This window comes from Erinaceus europaeus, chromosome 8 (assembly GCF_950295315.1).
Source record: "Erinaceus europaeus chromosome 8, mEriEur2.1, whole genome shotgun sequence".
Classification (NCBI taxonomy): Eukaryota; Metazoa; Chordata; class Mammalia; order Eulipotyphla; family Erinaceidae; genus Erinaceus; species Erinaceus europaeus.
Genome location: NC_080169.1, coordinates 111,969,073 through 111,989,817, shown reverse-complemented (window position 1 = coordinate 111,989,817; position 20,745 = coordinate 111,969,073). Strand labels below are relative to the sequence as shown.

Genomic DNA, 20,745 nt, shown 5'->3' with positions numbered 1-20,745 from the left:
GGTGCCCCACCTCCTTGGCCCTGTTGCTGTAGTTGTTGTTTTATTCTTTGAAAGGAAAGCCCCGAGAAGCACTGTATTAATAGTACTTGTGTAGGCAAATAGGCCTGGAGATTCCCGTAGGATGCTCTGCATGGTGGGCAGGAGGGTGGTGACTAATCAGGCTGGGAGGAAAGGGGCTTCCCTTTCCTGCCAGGGTGTCCGCTTCTGCCTCCCTCACGCCCCCCGGCTCCAACAGCAAGACTCCGTAGGCGTTGACACTACTGAAATGCACACCCCTCCTTCCGCAACCTCCCTGTGTTCCTCTGAGTCAGATTTCTCCAGAATCCAGGGATAAAGGGAAGGAAAGCCCCTCCCCATGCACAACCCCCCCCCCCCCCACTGCAGCCCAGCTTCCCCACTCAGTAACAGTCTGGGCTGCGGGCAGGTGGAACTGGGGCCAGGCATTGCCAGGTGTACCCAGGTGAGAAGGAGCCCCTGTGGACAGTGGGAGTGAAATGTGTGATTACCAGGAGGTGGGTGACTAGAGACCTTTCTAGGCCAGAGGTAGCCCCCAGTGACAGCCTGTGTCCTCTCCTGTGACCTCTGTCTGACCTTCCCCTTCCCTTTCCCACTTGGCCTGGGAGTCCTCCTACTGGGGGTCTGGCTGCCCCTCCCACCCCCTATGCTCTGCTGGGGTTGGCAGGGACAAAGACCCGGCTCCAAGGCCACCCCAGGACGGCTGAGAATGGGCCCCTCGATAGTGACAACATGCATGTCAGCTCGGAGCTGGGGACTGGGGCCCTGAAGTCCCTTCACCTTTAGGAAGCTAGGGTCCTGCCGGGGGAGGGGGAATGGGGAAGAAGAGAAAGGCTCTGGGGGAACCTACTCAGTCCCCTCCATCTGAGGCTCAGCCAGACTGCTCCTCTCTGCTGTGGGGATTCCCAACCCTCCTGCCCACAGAGGAGAGGAGAAATGGGAGCTCAGCAGAGATGCTGGCTACTCACACCCCTGACAACTGTGATTCTTGCAGATGTCCACTCACTCCCTCCTGTGATCTTCAACTGAATTTTTTTCCATTCACTAACCTTTTTTTCTATTTATTTATGTATTTGTGATTAATAGTGGGTTACAAGATTAAGTAAAATAGAAAGAAAAAGGTTAATTTTATTTATTACATATGAAAGAGAGACAGAGAGAGATTCGGACACCAGAGCACCACTCTGGGAAATACTGGGGATCGATGTAGGAACTTTGGGCATGCAAGTCCAGTGATCTACCAATTGAGAGAATTTCCTTAGCTGCATCTTATGTTTTGGACATTAACCGCTGGTCAGATGTGCAAGTCTCTTCTCCCCATGTTGCCTCTTCATTTCCTTGAGTGCCGGCTTCCAGGTGTGTCAAAGCTTTTTCATTTTTTCATGTATGTTTATTCTGCCTTCAGCTTTCCCTTGCAGTATGGTAGTCAACTGAATTTTAAAAGATCATACATACATACATACATACATACATACACTTCCAGCTGCCTCCTCTCCTCTATTCCCTGCACCACTTGATATTTCTTCATCCCCAAGTACACAGTTTCCCCCCACTCCTTTCCCACCCACCACTTACATATTCTGCAAGGAGACACGCTTCTCATGTGAGACTTCTCCCAGAAAGTTGCGGTACCTGTATGCAGTGGAATACTCTGCAGCTGTTAAAAATGAATCCAGGCCTCAAAGGCATCATGTTGCATGAGACAAGCCAGAAAGAGAAAGGCCAATACCAAATGATGTCACTTAGAGCTGGAACTTAAGAATAAAGGACATTCAGAGAAAACATAAGGTGAAACTTGGATTGGGTGTAGCATATGGCAGCAAAGCAAAGGACTCTGGGAAGAAGGGAAGGAGCAGGATGAAGAGACACTGGGTTCCTGGTGTGTCTCCTCGACACCAGTCGAGGGGAGAAGTGAGGCCATGCCTCTGTGTTAAAACCTTCGCCGTAAATCATTAACAACACCCCCCCCCCAAAAAAAATAATACACGGAGCTTTTCAGCACCTCTTCTGAGTTTCTTATAGGAACCCTGTAGCCAGAGAAGACCCAGGAGGAGCTTGTGGGCTCCCCCGGGTCCCCTTTTTTCCTTAAAAAAGAAACACACAGGCACTTAAATGCACAGTCCCAGTCAGAAGTTATTAGCATACCCTGCCCCCAGACCGCTGCCCCATCAAGGCAAACACCTCAGACAGGGCACGAATCCCTCTTCTAAAGACTTCTTTGGTTTTATATGAGGGAGAGAAAGTGACAAGTTAGGGCAGGACTCCGGTACCTGCGATGCTGGGAAGCGAAGCAGGAGCCTCAGATGTGCAAGTCCTGCACTCTGCCAGCTGAGCCTTTCCCCCTGGGCTACACCAACCCCACCTGTAGGGTTGCCTCTCCCTGCTTTTCTTGATATTGGCTGGCCAGAGGAAGTATCCCTCCCTGTTTCTTGACACTCCTGAGGGCTCCCCAACACCCCCCCTTCCAACCTCTCAGTCTGCTGGGGTCAGTTTCTCTCCAACAGCTTTATCTGTGCTGCCCCTACCTCCACCCCCAGGCTTGCTCTGACCACCATCGCTGTCTCAAACAGGAGCTCCAAGTCTCCCTATTTTCACAGCAGAGACAGGTTTGTCTGCCAGCCCTCAGCACCATCTTGATGGCTTCCGTCCCACCCCCAAACCCCCAGGGTGACTTTCCTTCTGCACCTATTTGCGCGGGCTCCTGCCTTGTCCCCGCTGCTCACTTTGTTTGAGCACCTTCTCACCCTGGAATTAAAGAATCCCAGGGATGCAGAAAGTGTATTGCTTCCAGGGAGTTCTTTCCACCAGCCATGATTTATCTTCATGCACTGCCGTTGAGGTGTGTGTGTGTGTGTGTGTGTGTGTGTGTGTGTGTGTGATTTTGTAGCCAGGGAAATAAATACTCAGTGAGATGAGGCAACATTTTGCCAGAAATACAGCCCCACCCCTTTGCTTTCTGATGAGTGGTCCAGATTTATTTATTGTTTAATATGCATATTCATTAATTAACAAGGAAGATAGTGGGCAAGGGAGACAGCATAATGGTTGTGCAAAAGACGTTCATGCCTAAGGCTCTTGTTGTTAAAATTCGGATGCTCCAGCTGGCCGGGCTAGCTTCACGGGCGGGTAACAGAGACGACCAGAGACATACGGCTGGGCAGGGAAGCTGTATTTCTTTATTCAGGAACAACGATGTATAAACTAAGACAAACTAATCACCAAACAGAACTCTGCTGCCTCTTTTCTCCACGATAGCGCCAAGCACTCTCTAACTCTGCAACTCTCCAACTCTCGAACTCTGGAACTCTGGAACCCTCTCGGGGTTCCTTGGGGCGGGGCCAAGCGGGCGCGTGAAACTAGCAGGAATGATCCAATTTTCTTGGCGGGGGAGAGCTAGAACAACCCAATGTAAAGCATACAACAGGCTCTGACTTTGCAAGTTCAATCCCATAGCCAGCATAAGCCATAAGAGCTGAGAGTTTAGTAGTGGTCTCAGCTCTCTCCCTCTCTCTTTCTCTCTCTCGCTCTCTCACTCTCTATGAAATAAAGTTGATATAAAAAAGAAAAGAAGGGAGTTGGGTGGTAGCACAGTGGGTTAAGCACATGTGGTGCAATGTGCAAGGACTGGCATAAGGATCCCGGTTCGAACCCCTGGCTCCCCACCTGCAGGGGGGTCGCTTCGCAGGTGGTGAAAAGCAGGTCTGCAGGTGTCTTTCTCTCCACCTCTCTGTCTTCCCCTCCTCTTGTCCATTTCTCCTCTGTCTTATCCAGCAATGACAACAGTAATTATAACTACAACAATAAAACACCAAGGGCAACAAAAGGGAATAAATAAATATTTAAAAAGAAAGAAAGAAAAGAAAAGAAAAAAGGGGTGAGATAGAGAACCAGAGCATCTCCCCGGCACGATCAATGCCAGGAATCAAACTTGGAACCTCATGCTTCAGAGTCCAACACTCCGTCCTCTGCACCACCTTCTAGGCCACAAGATATTTATTTTCTGGGGGGTTCATTTTTTCTTTTCTACCAGAGCCCTGCTCAGCTTCTGCTGGTGGCAGCAACTGAACCTGGGACCTTTGAGCCTCAGGCATGGAAGCTATTCTGTAGAGCCAGTGTGTTGTCTCAGCTTATATTGTGGATTCAGATTTATAGCCTAAAACGAGCATGACCTTGAAACTGATGATTCAGTCGTGGGCTTGACCAAGGAGGCTAGAGGCGGGGCAAGGGTGAAAGGACAGGCTACCCGGAAAAGAGTGTGAAAGGCAGGTTCCAGGGCAGCAGAAGAAGCCAGGATGACGGGTATAGTTTCTTCTCAAGCCGGGTACTTGCTGATCGATGACAGTGATCTTAGTGTCTGTTTATTTTAGTGTGCTGCCAGGGAATGAACCCAGAACCTTGCTTATGTTCAGAGCCTGGTCCGGGGGGATGAGGGAAGGAAGGAGGCACCACAGCACTGCCCCACCACCCACGGAGCTCCTCTGTGGTGCCAGGAATTGAACCCAGGGCCTCACACAAGACTAGGTGTGAGATTTACCTGCTGAGCCATCTCCAGTCCTTTTCTGTTTGTTTTTTATCTGTGTGTGTGTGTGTGTGTGTGTGTGTGTGTGTGTGTGTGTGTATGTCTGTCCCCAGAGTTATCGCTGGCTAGGGGTTCCTGTACAGCTCCACTGTTTCTGGTGGCTATTTCTCTCATGGATTGGTTGATTGATTGAGGTTGAGAGGGGGTTGGGCGGTGTGCAATGGGTTAAGCGCATGTGGCACAAAGCGCAAGGACCAGCGTAAAGATCCCGGTTCGAGACCCCTGGCTCCCCACCTGCAGGGGAGTCGCTTCACAGGCGGTGAAGCAGGTCTGCAGGTGTCTGTCTTTCTCTCCCCCTCTCTGTCTTCCCCTCCTCTCTCCATTTCTCTCTGTCCTATCCAACAACGAACAACATCAACAATGGCAATAATAATAACCACAAGGAGGCTACAACAAAAGGGGGAAAAATGGCCTCCAGGAGCGGTGGATTCATTGTGCAGGCACGGAGCCCAGCAATAACCCTGAAGGAAAAAAAAAAAAGAGGGAGAGAGAGGGGCCGGTGGTGGCGCACCTGGTTGAGCACATGCATTACAGTGCACAAGGACCCGGATTCGAGCCCCCGGTCCCCACCTGCAGGGGGAAAGCTTTACGAGTGGTGAAGCAGGGCTGCAGGTGTCTCTCTGTCTCTCTCCCTCTCTATCACTCCCCTTCCTCTTGATTTCTGGCTGTCTCTATCCAATAAAAACAGTAATAAAAAAATTAAGAAAAAAAAGAGGGAGAGAGAGACAGAAGGAGAGGCAGCCGCAGCCCTGCTCCACAGTTTGTGCAGCTTCCCACCTGCAGATGGGAACTGGGGTCTCGAACCCACATCCTTGCACATGGTGAAGTGTGGGCTCAGCTGGCTTTGCCACGACTCCACACCTCTTTATATAAGCAAGTGAAATAAAAATGTTTGACGTGTATGTTTTGACACATTTAAACAGTTTTCCTGAAGAGAACAGGCTTTAACATAGAGAACTAAGGAGACAGAGGTAGTTCAGCTGGTAGAGCACAGGACTTGCCTGCCAGAGGCAGCTGTTGGTGGAGTGGGTCAGGGGATCCCAGTAAGTGGGGTAGGGCTGCTGCTGCTGCTGCTGCTGCTGCTGCTGCTGCTAGTTCTCTGTCTGCCAACACAGCTCCCAGCATCGCCAGAGAGAGCGGGAGAGAGCTCCCTCCCTCTTCCTGAGGTGCAGACTCCGTCTGACACTTCCAGGTTTAAAATGCCTTCAGCTCCCAAAATAACAGTGAGGAGATGTGTGGGGTGGGGTGGCCAGGGGAGGAGCTCTGATCAGGGATCAGGAGACCCTGGGCCCCAAGGGGAAACCATCTCCCCAGGTTGCTGTTTGCCCAGGAGATAGCTCAGCAGTAGAGCACAGTTCTTGCAAGCCTGATCAATTCATCTCAATTTCTCTGTCCTGTCAAAGAAAAACAGAAAGGAAAGAAGGGGGAAAAAAGACAATGGTCGTGGGGAACACTGGATTTGTAGTAGTGCAGGCACTGAGCCCCATGATCCTGATGATCCTGATGGCAAAAAAAAATAAATAAATAAAGTTGTTAAAATAATTGAATCCATTTATCACGGTACATATCTTTTTTTTTTCCTGAGTGATAGAGCACAAGGCTCACCTGATGTCTCAAGTTCAATTCCAGGTACCACATATGCCAGGGTGACGATCTGGTTATCTCTCTCTCATTAAAATAAATGAATCAAGGGGGCCAGGCCATGGCACACCCAGTTGATTGCACACCTAATCCTGCGAATGGACCTGGGTCTGAGCACGCACTCCCTTCCTGCGGCGAGGGAAACTTCACAAACATTGAAGCAGGTCTGCAGGTATCTCTCTCTCTCTCTCTCTCTCTCTCTCTATATATATATATATATATATATATATATATATATATATATCTGTCTCTCTCACTCTCTATATTCCCCTCCTCTCTCTGTCCTATCCAATAAAATAGAAAGGAAAAGGGGTCAGGTCATGGCAGACCTGGCACATGTTACACTGCTCAAGGACCTGGGTTCAAGTCCCCAGTCCCCACCTGCAGGGGGAAAGCTTTGCAAATGGTGCAAATGCTGCAGGTGTCTCTCTCTCTCTATGACTCCCTTCTCCCTTGATTTCTAGCTCTCTCTAATAAATAAATTAGATAACAAATAAAGATAATTAAAAAAAATTTAAATAGAAAGAGAAAAATGGTCTCCAGGAGCCATGGATTCATAGTGCCAGCGCCTGAGCCCAGTGATTACCCTGGTGGCAAAGTAAATAAATAAAATAAAATAATCAAGTCTCTTAAGAATTTAAAAACACCTTTATAAGGAAGAAGTGTTTGAAGGACATAAATGTAAGAAACAAAGATTTAAAAAAAAAAAGACAAAGAAACACACACAGAGAAGAAATCAGAACTACACTTTCAAAAACAAAAAAATGTAAGCTTTGAAAGGGCAGGCAGGCCAAGTCACATGCCCTGTGTCCCAGGAACCACCACTGGTGGGGGGGGGGGCTGGGGAGGGGTCACAGAAACAGACGCTGCAGATGTGTGAGGGGCCAGGAGAGAAGCACCCAGAATAGCTAGCCTGGGTGCCAGGCTGAGGGTGGGGGCCTGGGCACAGACACCGCCAGTCTCCTTGGGGGTGGGGTGCGGTTGTGGGGAGCGTCACCAAGTCGGGATATTTAGAGCAGAAGCCGGGGGACAGTTCCACAGAGTGTTTGAGCCACACTGCTGAAAGGTAGCTCAGTGCTGGAGCAGCAGACTTGTGAGCCTGAGGACCACTGCCCCCCCCCAAACCCATCCCCAGCCCTGTGTGTCGGGCCCCTATTCTGGTCTCTTTCTCTCTCTCGTGAAATGAATCTGAAATAAAGGCATATGCCATGGGTCTATCTCTTGTCATATGTGTAGCCTCATTACCCTCAAGTCTCCCCTCCCTCATGGTGACTGACTCTTGGCAAAGCAGATGAGTTGGCTGGGGTGGGGGGCCGAGGGAAGGAAGGACTTGGGTTTTGATGGTTCACCGCATGCCTGTGGCCTCGTCACTGCACTCAAACCCTGTTCTTCCCAGGGCTCAGCTTGTCGCCTGGCAGTCAGGATTCTGTATCCGAGGGCAGGACTTAACTGTCACACTAGAGGGTGTTTTGGGAGATCAACCTTCTAGAAATGTTGACTGACTCCTTGAGATAACAGGGTGCAAGGAGAGAGAGAGAGGTTTGGGGGCTTAGCAGTATATCAAAAAAATTTACAAACCTGAGACCCCAGGTTCAATCCCTGGTGTCACACAGGCCAGAGCTAAGCAGTGCTGTGGTCCCTCAGATAAATAAATGCATCTTAAGAAGTGACTATTGTGAAGGAGACAGGATTTAATTCTGTCACGCTGGGTAGGAAGAGATTTGTTCCACATACTATGGAAAAGAGAACACGTATCTCCAACTCCCTTTGTGAAAGATAAGGGTGTCTAACCAGTTCTCTCAGGGCCTGTGCAGTGGTGCACCTGGTTGAGCACACACAGTACCATGTGCAAGGACTTGGTTCAGACCCTGCTCCCCATCTGCAGGGGAGAAGCTTCACAAGCAGAGCTGCAGGTATCTCTCTCCTTCTCTATCACTTCCTTCCCTCTCTATCCAAAATAAGTAAAACAAAGTATATATATTTTTTAAAAAATAGGAGGGCCAGGAAGTGGCACACCCAACTGAACACATATGTTACAATGCTCAGGGACCCGGGTTCAAGTCCCCTCTCCCCACCTGCAGGGGGAAGCTTCATGAGTGGTGAAGCAGGACTGTAGGTGTCTCTTTTTCTCTCTCCCTATCTCCCCACCCTCTTGATCTCTCTCTATCTAATAAATTATATATATGCATGTTTTTTTTTAAAAATAAAACAGTGCTCTCCCAACCTGCTGCAAAAAATATCTCATTAAGACAACTGAGGGTTCCCCCAGCTGTGGACAAGATGACAAAGAGAGTACAGGTGGGTCCCTGGGAGAATGAGCCCTCAAGCCCCCACTGCATCTCGATCAAACCTTCCAGCCAGGCTCCTTGCCTGTGGAGGCGCCAAGCCAGGAGAAGAGTTGCCCAGTGCCCCTTAATGGGAGTAAGGGGCCAGGAACACCCCCCAAGTTTGGAAGATGGCCTTTTCTGGGATGCCCACAGTAACACGCCCTTGGTCCTTATCTTTCTTGCAGGGCCCCCGAGATCATCCTGGGCTTGCCCTTCTGCGAGGCCATCGACATGTGGTCGCTGGGCTGTGTCATTGCTGAGCTCTTCCTGGGCTGGCCCCTCTACCCTGGGGCATCGGAGTATGACCAGGTGAGTTGGGGTGACCTGGTTGGGGGGGTCTGGGGAGGGTCCCTAGGAATGGGGCGGTGAAGGGCAGCTTCTCCGGGCACCCCTCCCTCTGTCTCCCCCAGTCTCTCTCCTGATGAGATTGTGATCCTGGGGGCCCCCAGGGCACCGTGCCCTTCTGGGGAGCCCTGAGCCTCTGCCCTCCCCCTGCAGATTCGATACATCTCCCAGACGCAGGGCCTGCCTGCCGAGTACTTACTAAGTGCAGGGACTAAGACCACCAGGTTCTTCAACCGTGACACCGACTCACCGTATCCACTGTGGAGGCTGAAGGTAGGAAGTGCCTCTACTCTTTGCCAGCTCATCCTCTGTGGGGGATGGGAGGACATCACACAGCATCCCCAGGTCAAGTTTCACTTTGCTGTGACTGGGCAAGGGGCAATGGAGGTGGCCTCCAAAGTCCAGGCAGAAAGGGGATCTCCGTGAGTGTCCCAGTTCAATATATATATGATTTCCAATGTTTTCTTTACCTTTAGCTTATTTATTTATTTTTGGTTAAAAGACACAGAGAAGTTGAGAGGGACAGGAGAGACAGAGAGGGAGAGAGAGAGACCTGTAGCCCAGCTTCACGACTCATGCAGCTTCCCGTCTCATGGTCCTCCTCTGCAGGTGGGGACCAGGGGATTAAACCTGGGTCTGTGCACATGGCAACTTGTGTGTTCTAGCAGGGACACCACCACCCTGTCCCCTATTATTTATTTGTTTGTCTGTTTGTTTGTTTTGATGCCACCAGGATTATTCAGGACTGCATGACAAATCCACTGCTCCAGTGGCCTTTTTTTTTTTCCTTTCTTTTTCTCTTTCTCTTTTTCTTTTTAATAGAGGCAGAGACAGATTGAAAGCAAGGGGCTGGGTGGTTGGTAGTGTACTGGGTTGAGCACACATGTTATATATAATGTGCAAGGACCCAGATTCAAGCCCCCAGTCCCCATCTGCAGGGGGGAAGCTTTACAAGTGGTGACGCAGGGCTGCAGGTGTGTGTCTGTCTCACTCCTTCTTTATCTCTCAATTTTTGGCTGTATCTGTCCAATAAATAAATAAAGATAATAAAACGTTTTAAAAAAAGAAAGAAAGAAAATGAGAGGGGAGGGGTGAAAGAGAGAGGGAGGGAGACCTGTACTACTGCTTTACCGCTCATGAAGTTCCCCCTGCAGGTAAGGACCAGGGGGCTTGAACCCAGGTCTTTGTGCAGTGATATGTGGACCTAGCTGGCCCCTCCAGGTCACCTCTTTTTTTTCAATATTTATTTATTTATTCCCTTTTGTTGCCCTTGTTGTTTTATTGTTGTTGTTGTTGGACAGGACAGAGAGAAATGGAGAGAAGAGGGGAAGACAGAGAGGGGGAGAGAAAGATAGACACCTGCAGCCCTGCTTCACCACTTGTGAAGCGACTCCCTTGCAGGTGGGGAGCCGGGGGCTCAAACCAGGATCCTTACCCCAGTCCTTGCACTTTGCACCACCTGCACTTAACCCACTACGCTACCTCTGACTCCCTCCAGGTCACCTCTTTCTTTGGCCTGCTGCCACCTGCAGACTTTGGCTAGAATGGCTCAGACACCCAGGATTCTGTCCCATTTGTCTCACTGGCCTGTCTGGTCTGAGTCAGAGAGAGGATGGGAGCACACCCTGCCCTGTGGAGAGAGAATGGGAGCACCCACTGTTCTGTGCAGAGGCAGCACACCCCACAGAACCCACTGACACTCAGGAGGCTGGAGACCTTGGCCCCTGAGCTTTCTAAACTGTTTCTCCCCTGGAGGAGGGGCAGGAGTCCCACCTGCCATAGTGTTTGCTGTACAGTGGTGCCTGGCACAGTCAGAGCTCAGTGTGTGACAGTGTGCTCACTCAAATCAAATTGAAGTTTTATAGGGTGGGGGATACTGGGAGATATCTCAGTGGGTAGAGCACATACCTTACCATTCCCAGGGCCTGGGTTCAAACCCTCACACCACATGGGAGTGCCATGGACAGCACTGGAAGAGCCCCAGGAGTGGTGCATCGGTGCTATGATATCTCTCCACTCTCACCTCCTTCAATCTCTCTCTTTCTCCCCCCTCTCTCTTTCTCTCTCTCTCTCTCTCTGGGTTTAGAATAGGCAGATTGGTTGGGAAGCCCACTTATAGGTCTTGTGCTTGGCCAAGGCCCTCAGATCACTTCCTTGCACCACACTAAAATAAAGAAGTCAATTTTTATGTTTTAGCATGTTATTTAAGGTGTGTTTATTTCAGAAGAGAGACCCAGGAACCACTCTGCGGTGTCAGGGATGGGGCAAGGACCTCAGGCTGACAAAGAGCATACTCCATCACCTTCCTGGCCACAGAACTAAAGTTTTCAAATGTGGAAAAGAGCTTCTGTTTCTTCTGCCTATGGAATCTTCCCTTAAACTTAGGGAAGGGAGAGGGGATTTTGGATTTTATGTGGAACTCAACCCCCATCATCTTATAATCCTGGAAACCATTACCCAATCACTAATAAAATAGATGTTTTAGGTGCCAGGCGGTGGCACATCTGCTTAAGCTCAGGGACCTGGGTTTAAGCCCCTGACCCCCACCTGCAAGGGGGAAACTTCATGAGCAGTGAAGCAGGGCTGCAGCTGTCTCTCTGTCTCTGTCCCTCTTCTTCTTCCCCTCTCAATTCTGTCTCTATCCAATAATAAATAAATAAAAATAGAATTTTAAAAATGGTTTAGAACCTGAACTGGAATTGGTGTATTGCACCAAAGTAAAAGACTCTGGGGTGGGTAAGTGGAGAGAATACAGATCCAAGAAGGATGACAGAGGACCTAGTGGGGGTTGTATTGTTATATGGAAAACTGGGAAATGTTATGCATGTACAAACTATTATATTTACTGTAGAATGTAAAAACATTAATTCCCCAATAAAGAAATTAAAAAATGGTTTAGATATAATAAAACCAAGTCATAAGATCTGTTGATAAAATCTAAGGGCTGCAGTGACAGCATAATGGTTCTATAAAAGATTTTCATGCCTAAGGCTCTGAATTCCCAAGTTTCAATTATCAGCTGCACCATAAGCTGAGCAATGCTCTGGTAAATAAATAAATAATTAAAATCTAGCATCCAAGTCCTTGTTGATCAGAAAAAAAAATTTTTTTTAAATGGATGTGGCATATTTTATTCATCGCAGAAGCTTCCGGAACTCAGCCAAAATGAGTCTGTCCCAACAGGTGTTTAAGAGAAGAGAGAGATGCAGGGAGAAGGGAGGGAGAGAGGGAGAACGAGAGTGAGTGGATGAGAGAAATTAATCAGGTCACTTTAAGCAGAGACAGTGTCCTCTTTGGAAAGTGGGGAGAGACCCCCACCCAGAAGCTTAGACTGAGGGACTGAGGTAAAGACTTGTCAGCACTGCTCACTGTTGGCCTCTCTCACCCAGACCCCAGATGACCATGAGGCAGAAACGGGGATTAAGTCGAAAGAAGCAAGGAAGTACATTTTCAACTGCTTGGATGACATGGCCCAGGTAAGTCCTGGGGTGAGTGCAGAGGAGGGCCAGGAACCCTGGAAGCCGCAGCACAGCCAGCCCTCTCCTAGAGCCACAGGGGGTGGGTCAGAAGTCCCCTCAGTCAGGGCCCACAAAATAGCTCACTGGGGTGGGTGCCTCCATTGTCAAGCATGTGACCCAGGTTCAATCCCAAACCCCACTGCTCTGGAGGGAATTTTGATTCTATGGTGTTTTTCTTTCTGTGTCTCATCTGTTTACCTCTTTCTCTCTATCTGAGAAAAGTCATCCCTGAGCAGTGAAGTCCCAGTGATGACCAATATATATATATATATATATATATTTGCTTGGGGAAACATTTTTAAAGCTTTGTATCAGCTCCTTAAACATAAGTTTTAACTTAAGGGCCAAGACCTGGGTCATTGGCTAGAACACACACTGTATTATGTGTGAGGCCCTGAGTTTGATCCCCAGCACCACAAGGCAGCACCTTGAACAGTACTCAGGGAGCTCCGTGAATGGTGGAGCAGTGCTGTGGGGTCTCTCTTCTCTCAGCACCATGGACAGCACCCAGGGAGCTCCATGGATGGTGGATCGGGGCTTTAGTGTCTCTGTATCTCTACTATTTCTTCTCTCTCAATTCCTACCCATCTGCTTCTTTCTCTCCAAATGTTGGGCCAAGGAGTCAGCTCAGCAAGATCACACATGTGCATACACTGCGTTCATTCCCTGGCACTGCATTAAGCAACCAGCAGCCTGACTGGATTTTCATAAGAAACCTGCCAATCCATTGAGTTTCATGCCCAAGAAAGACTCAGTGTTGGTTTCCTCGGGATGCTGTGAAAGGCCTCCACAAGTTGTTGGTTTAAAAGAACAAACACTTGGGCCCAGGTAGTGGATGGCATAAAGCAACAGACTTCCATACCTGACACTCTGAGGTTCCCAAGTTCAGTCCCCAGCACCACCATGAGCCAAGGCTTAGCAGTGCTCTGATAAAGAAAGGAAAAGGAGAAGAACAGAACACTTATTCTCTCAACATTCTGGAGGCTCAAGAATTAGCAGAACCAAAAGCCCCTAGAAGGTTCTAGAATAGACTGCCCCTGCCTCTTTCCTCCCTGCTGGTGGCCCATGTAATTCTCAGCAACCCTAAGCTTGCAGCTACACCACTGTGTTCTCCATGTCCAGACCCAACCTTCTACCCTGCGTTTCCTTTTCCCTTTGCCTCTGTGTCTAAATTTGTTTTCATATTTTTATTTTATTTGTTTTTGTTCTGACTTATATTCGTGCCAGGAATTGAACCTGGGCCCCCTGGGGCTCCCAGCATCCTGGCACTGTGCTTGACCCAGCCTTTGTCTCTGCATCTCAGTCTCCTTCCTCTCTCTTTTCTAAAAGCAGTCCTGGGGTGGGCTGGGCTGGCAGCTGCATCACCGGTCCCCCTTGCTCTCAGGTAAACATGACCACGGACCTGGAGGGGAGTGACATGCTGGTGGAGAAGGCCGACAGGCGGGAGTTCATTGACCTGCTCAAGAAGATGCTGACCATCGATGCCGACAAGAGGATCACCCCCATCGAGACTCTGAACCATCCTTTCTCCACCATGACTCATCTGCTCGACTTCCCACATAGCACACAGTAGGTTTCTTGACCAATTCCCCCAGCACATAGGAGGTGCCCAGCTCAACATCCCCAAACAGCACACTGTAGATACTCTGACTCCTCCAGATGGTGCACATAAGTGCCCTGTCCAGTTCCTATAGCACATAGTAGGTGACTTTCCTAACTGTCCCCTAAGTAGTGCACATTAGATGTTCCACCTGACTCTCGTGGCACATAGTAGGTGCTCTGCTTGCTTAATTCTTCCTACAGCACATAGTAGATACCCTGTCTGACCTACCAAGCACATAGTAGGTGTCCTGATCAACTCCCTATGAAACACACAGAAGGTGCCTTGCTTGAATTCCTACACATCACACAGTAAGTGACCCGCTTGGCCCACCCACTCCCAAAGCACACAATAGGCACCCTGCTCAGCACTCTGCCATAGGTGCCTGCAGTGTCCTTAGTGCTCCCACTATATAGACTCTGCATGGTATAAAATAGTGACTGCCTTGAGCAGCATGGCTGTGGGGTCTCTGCCATGAACTGTAGGAGGTATGGACAGTGCAGAAAGGAGCAGGCAAGGCTCCCTTCCAAATACACACACACACACACACACACACACACACACACACACACACATATTTACAGACACAAGTGTTGGGGCTGGGTGACAGCTCCTCTGGTAGAGTGTATGCCTTACCATGTATGAAGGTCTGGGTTCAAGTTCCAGCACCACATCACAACACCATGGAAAGCATCAAGGGAACTCCATGGATGATGGAGCAGAGCTGCAGGGTCTCTCTCCTCTCAGCACCATGGACAGCACCCAGGGAGCTCCATGGATAGTGGAGCAGGGCTGTATGGTATCTCTCTTCTCTCTGTCTCCCTCCTGCCCCCAAGTCATGAAAAAAAAATCCCCCTCCTCCAGGATGCTGCTCAGGGCTAAGATCATGCAGTGTGAGGCCCTGGGTTCCTTATTTGATGCCAGAAGGGAAAAAGGTAAGATCAGTGGCAGGCAGGTGGGGCTCTTGGGCCAAAGCTCCTATCACATGGTCAGAGGAATGGCCACCCACTTAAAGTCAGGATCCTGGGTGAGTGAGCCCAAGGTCCTATGCACCTTGGGTTCCTGTGTGGAAGAGGCAGGAGGTAGAATGACACTTAGCTAGGTAAAGACCAAGCATAGTGCCCACAAGTATCAGCTTCAAAGACAGAATTTAATATGGGGGTGTCAATAGCCAAGAGTCCAGAAAATGGGGCTCTGAAGGAAGACAGGGCTCTGGGCACACTCAGGATGGCCTGAGAGGGGTCCCAGTACCGAAGGTTCTGGGAACTGCTAGAAAGACCATGGAGAGTGAGCCCCCAGCTACCAGGGGCTGGGGAAGCTTCAGCACTGTTGGGTCTTATTCCTCCTCTGTCTCTTCCTCTCTGAAAAAAAAAAAAATGACAGGCCAGAGTGATGAAGCCCCTCCCCCACCCATGAAATAAATAAATAAGCAAATGACAGAATTTGTGAGGAACAGTTGTGTAAACTCTGAAGAACAGCCTAGCATCTATTCTCAAGAACTTATGATAGCCATTGCAGTAAGTGAATGGATGTGAGCTCTCAGCTGGTGTCAGCCTCGAGTGAGGTTACTAGTATTGTTAGTGTCTACTTAATACACACACAATCCCAAGTCCCCACAGAGTAGAATGGCATTTCTGATGTTCCTTGGTCATCCCCTAGATGGTGCTGGTGGCCCAGATGGCTGGGAGCAGGGGAAGCAGGTGGAAACTATTTTCCCCCACCTGCTCAGAACAGTGAGACATTTGCTTAGGGGCAGGAATCCACACCAACACTGAGACTGAGCCTTGAACTTGGAGACAGTGCAAGCTGGTGGGTCTGCTGTGCTGTGGAGCCCTCCCCCATCCAGGGTGGAGAAAAGGAGGGGATGGGAAAATTTATCTAAATAACCTTGAGTGGGCTGGGGAGACAGCATAATGATCAACAAAAAGACTTTCATGCCTGAGGTTCTGAGGTCCCAGGTTCAATCCCTAGCACTACCATAAGCCAGAGCAGAGCAATACTCTGGTAATAATAATAATAATAATTTAATATAAATATAAATAAATAACCTTGGCTCTCAAAAATGCAGACTATGTATGCGAAACCCAGGGAATTAGGACTTCAGGTTCTTAGTCATTGGTCTTGTCTATTAGATAAGCTGGCCTCTCTTTTTATTTATTTATTTATTTTTGCTTTTTTTAATTGATAGAACAGAGAGAAATTGAGAGGGGTGGAGAAGGAGAAGGAGAGAGAGAGAGACCTGCAGCCCTGTAGACCTGCTTCACCACTTGTAAAGTTTCCTTCCTGCAAGTGGGAAGGAGGGGTCCTTGCACATGGTAGTGTGTGCAATCAATCAGGTGTGACACCGCCAATTCCTAAAGATATGTTTATTTGTTAATGAGAGAGGGGGGAGGGAGTGAGGGAAGGAGAGAGAGAGAGAGAGAGAGAGCTAGAACATCACTATAGCAGCATCAGTTACCTGCTACCCCACTTCCAGGCAGCTGGCCTCTCCTCTCCTTTCCTCTCCTCCTCACTCCTCTGCTCTCCCCCTGATGTCTTTCTCCATCTCTGCCTCTTGCACAAACAGCGTCAAATCCTGCTTCCAGAACATGGAGATCTGCAAGCGTCGGGTGAACATGTACGACACCGTGAACCAGAGCAAGACCCCTTTCATCACACACGTGGCCCCCAGCACATCCACCAACCTGACCATGACCTTCAACAACCAGCTGAACACTGTCCACAACCAGGTAAGCGGAGGCCAGGGCAGACAGCACCAAGGACTCTGTCATCAGACCATAGGGACACACACACACACTACATCGCGCGCAGCGCGCACACACACACACACACACAATACTGCTCCCCTCACCTCTGCAGTGGGAGTGAGAGGCCCTGGTCCTCTTGCCCTGCAGCCCCCTGGCTAGGGGTTCCAAGATTATAAGGTTCCAAGATTATAAGGAACACTGGTAGTCACCAGCCCAAGTATCCCCCACACCTCCTTTGTCCCCATGTGCCACCTTCATGTTTTCCTATAAAGCCACATAAAACCTGTCCTTTCTGCAGGGCACAGGCAGAGTCACTCTTTTCTTTTTGCAGAATCCAGCACCTAACACAAATCTTGAATAGAGGTGACAGTCAGCTGGTACTTACTGAGAGTCCCCAAGTCCTGCCTCAGGCTGCCTCTGGGATCTGAGTCTTCCTCCTCCTCCTCCTCCTCCTCTTTCTCCTCCTTCTTCTCCTCCTCCTCCTTCTCCTTCTCCTCCTTCTTCTTCTTCTTAAGATATATGGGGCTGGGGAGGCAGTATAATGGTTCTGCAGAAAACTTTCGTCCCTGAGGCTCTGAGGTTCTAAGTTCTAGGTTCAATCCCCACACCACCATATTCCAGAGCTTCTCTCTCTCTCTCTCTCTCATTTAAATAAAATACTTAATACCACACAAACATCACTCTGGCATATGTGGTGCTGGGGATCAAGCTCAGGACTTCAAGGTTGCAAGTCCAGTGCTGTAGCCACTAAACCATCTCCTGAGTTTCTTCTCTTCTGGTCTTAACTGATATCCCAAAGAATGGTCTGTAAATTTTTAAAAGTATTATTATTTAATATATTATTGCTGGATGCCAGCACTACAAATCCACTATCTCCAGTGCCTTTTTTTCCCCCTAATCTCTTTATTAAACAGGATGGAGAGAAATTGGGGGGGGGGGATAAAGAGAGGCACCTGCAGACCTCATTCACAACTTGTGATGCAGATCCCCTGCAGGTGGGGAGCAGGGGCTCAAACATGGATCCTTATGCTTGGTAATATGTGTGCTTAATTGTGTGCACCACCGCCTGGCCCCTAGTTTTTTAATCCAACACCATGAATAAACCCAGGACCTCATATACACATGATACACCATTGAGCAGCCTCCCCAGTCTGATTTTTTTCATTCTTTTATTTTTGGGGGGCCTGGGGGAGGGAGAGGAGAGAAACCACAGCACCTCTCCACCATTCATGGAGTCCCCTTTGGATTTAGTGCTGGGGCTCGAACCCAGGGTTTTTCACTTGGAAGGTGCCTATTCTATCAGGTGAGCTATCAGTCTTTTTTTTTCAATGTCACTATCACTGTACAGTGACAGAAACAGTCCTGTACACACACACACCTCCAGAGAGCAGGTGTGTGTGTGTGTGTGTGTGTGTGTGTGTGTGTGTGTTTTCTAATCCGCCATCTGGCCATCCACTGTCTTGACTGGGTCCCCTGCTGGCTCTGATGTGTCACTGGCCCCCTACTTTCCAGACCCCTTTTCCCAAGTCTTTACTTCCCAGCTTATCATCAACTCCTGGACAATGGGGAGCGAGCACCTGCACTCTGTCGCCCCCTGGGGGCCATCATACTCCTCACAGCTCTTTAGGAGGAAGTGCTAAGGTGTGGAGTCCCAGGAAAGGAATATTCTGGCTCAGCACCTAGTCCTGCTCCAGGCAGAGGCACACAGCCAACTGAGTGAGCTCCCCAACAAAGACAGCACCACCTGTGATCCAGCATGCCACTCTTCGGCATTTATCCAGCTGACACTCAAACACTGATTTGAAGGGATATATCACCCATGTTCCTAGCTGCATTATTCACAAAAGCCAAACTGTGGAAGCAGCCTAAATGCTCATCAACAGATGACTGGCTAAAGAAGTTACATGGAGCGGGTTAAGCGCAGGTGGCGCAAAGCACAAGGACCGGCATAAGGCTCCCGGTTCGAACCCCGGCTCCCCACCTGCAGGGGAGTCGCTTCACAGGCGGTGAAGCTGGTCTGCAGGTGTCTATCTTTCTCTCCTCCTCTCTGTCTTCCCCTCCTCTCTCTATTTCTCTCTGTCCTATCCAACAACGACAACAACAATAATAACTACAACAATAAAACAACAAGGGCAACAAAAGGGAATAAATAAATGAAATAAATATTAAAAAAAGAGTTAAATATCAGAAAAAAAACTTTAAAAAAAAAAGAAGTTACATGGAATACTACTCTGTAATCTGAAAAGATGATATGTGTCCTTTGAGACAAAATGATGGAACTGGAGGTGGTTATGCTTAGTGAAATAAGAGATGAAAGACAACTACTGGATGGTTTCACTCATAGGTGGAATCTGGAGAATTGATACACATGAACTTGAGGGGGGAAAAAAGCGAACCAGAAGCAAGCAAACTGTTTCTGAGACTTGTGAGAACTATTGTGTTTATCTTTGTGTGGTGGGAGGGTGGGGACACAGAGCTCGGGTGGTGGGTACAGTATGGAACTACACACTGTAATTTCACAATCTTGTAACATACTATTAATCACAAATTTAAAATAATAAGGGGGGGAACAGCACTGGTCAGGAGAGTAGGGGTTAGGCCTGTCTTCATCTCACAGAAGAGACTTGCTTCTTCACTAGGTCACATCTCCCCTGCCCCAGACTTCCTGTCACTCTGCCATCCCTGCCTGGGACACAGAGGTGACAGAGAGACCTCAGCAGGGAGGCTCCCCCTGGGATGTATATAGCACATCAGCATGGGTCTCCCCAATATCAGGCCTTTTTAGGGAGGACCTGGGGACCCTGAGAAACCAGGAGAACCTTCTGGTTAATTTTTTAAGAATTACTTGACACAAGGGACCAGGTGGTGGCACCCAGTTGTGTGCAAACATTGCCATGTCCAAGAACCCAGGTTCAAACCCCCATCCCCCACCTGCAGGGGAGAAGCTTCACAAGTGATGAGGCAGGACTGCAGGTGTCTCTTTGTCTCTCCCTATTTCCCTTACCCTCTCAATTTCTTTCTGTCCTATCAAGTAAAAAGAAAAGAAAGAAAATGGCCACCAGGAGCAGTGGATTCATAGCACAAGCACTGAGCCCCGGCAATAACCCTGGTGTCAATTTTAAAAATAGATTTAATGAGAGAGGGAATGCCAAAGTGTCACACAGGCACATATGATGCTGGGGATTGAACTCGGGGCCTCATGCTTTTTGGTCGAGCACTCTAGCTACTGAGCCACCTCCAAAGGTGCCTTCCAAACAACTTTGACACAAGTACATTTCCTTCCTGAAATTCTTTTTTTGTTTGTTTGTGTCCAAAATATTCATGGGTCAGCAAAATCGCTTACTTGGATAGCGTGCTGGTTAACCATTTACGTGAACTGGTTTTCAGCCTCACCCTCCCAACATTTGAGGCAGATTTGGTGCTGTGAGCCCCCCCATCTCTCTCTGTCTCTGTCTCTGTCTCTGCCTCTCTCTCTCTCTCTCTCTCTCTCTCTCTCTCTTTCTCTCTCATGTCTGCCTCTTTATCTGGAAACATCCTGAATTGGCAAAACCTGAAAGATGACCAAGAATAAACAAACAAACAAAATATCCTTGCATCTCTTTTCTTCCTTATTTCTTGTTTTGTTTTTTAACCAGACCACTGCTCGGCTCTGGCTTGTGGTGAATTGAACCTGGGACTTCTGATCCTCAGGCATGAAAGTCTTTTTTGCAAAACCATTATACTATTTTCCCCAGCTCCATATTCCATTTTTTGAACATCTTCCTCTTAAAAACCCCAGTGGTATCTAGCCTGATCAAAAGTGTGTGAGGAAGTGCAGAGAGAGACCAAGTCACAATTCGTGGTGTCCCAAATGGTTCTGTTTTTCTTCTTCTTGCGTGGCACTACGGAACTGAACCCAGGGCCTCATGTGTGCACAGCATCCTAGCCTGGCTATGTTCTCATGTCTGAGCTCACAAGTGGTAGGGTCATGCCT

The 20,745-nt window shown here is 48.8% G+C and overlaps 1 protein-coding gene across 4 annotated transcripts in view; it reads left to right on the top strand.

Annotated features, from left to right (window-relative positions):
• HIPK2 (homeodomain interacting protein kinase 2) overlaps positions 1 to 20,745 on the top strand; it is a 159,653-nt gene that overhangs the window by 109,824 nt on the left and 29,084 nt on the right. For all 4 annotated transcript variants that reach the window (XM_060196666.1, XM_060196665.1, XM_060196669.1 and 1 more), the window contains exons 3-7: positions 8,748 to 8,871; positions 9,061 to 9,180; positions 12,297 to 12,383; positions 13,810 to 13,994; positions 16,592 to 16,754. In XM_060196666.1, the coding sequence (XP_060052649.1) occupies positions 8,748 to 8,871; positions 9,061 to 9,180; positions 12,297 to 12,383; positions 13,810 to 13,994; positions 16,592 to 16,754 (679 nt within the window). The remainder of the gene's footprint in view (positions 1 to 8,747; positions 8,872 to 9,060; positions 9,181 to 12,296; positions 12,384 to 13,809; positions 13,995 to 16,591; positions 16,755 to 20,745) is intronic.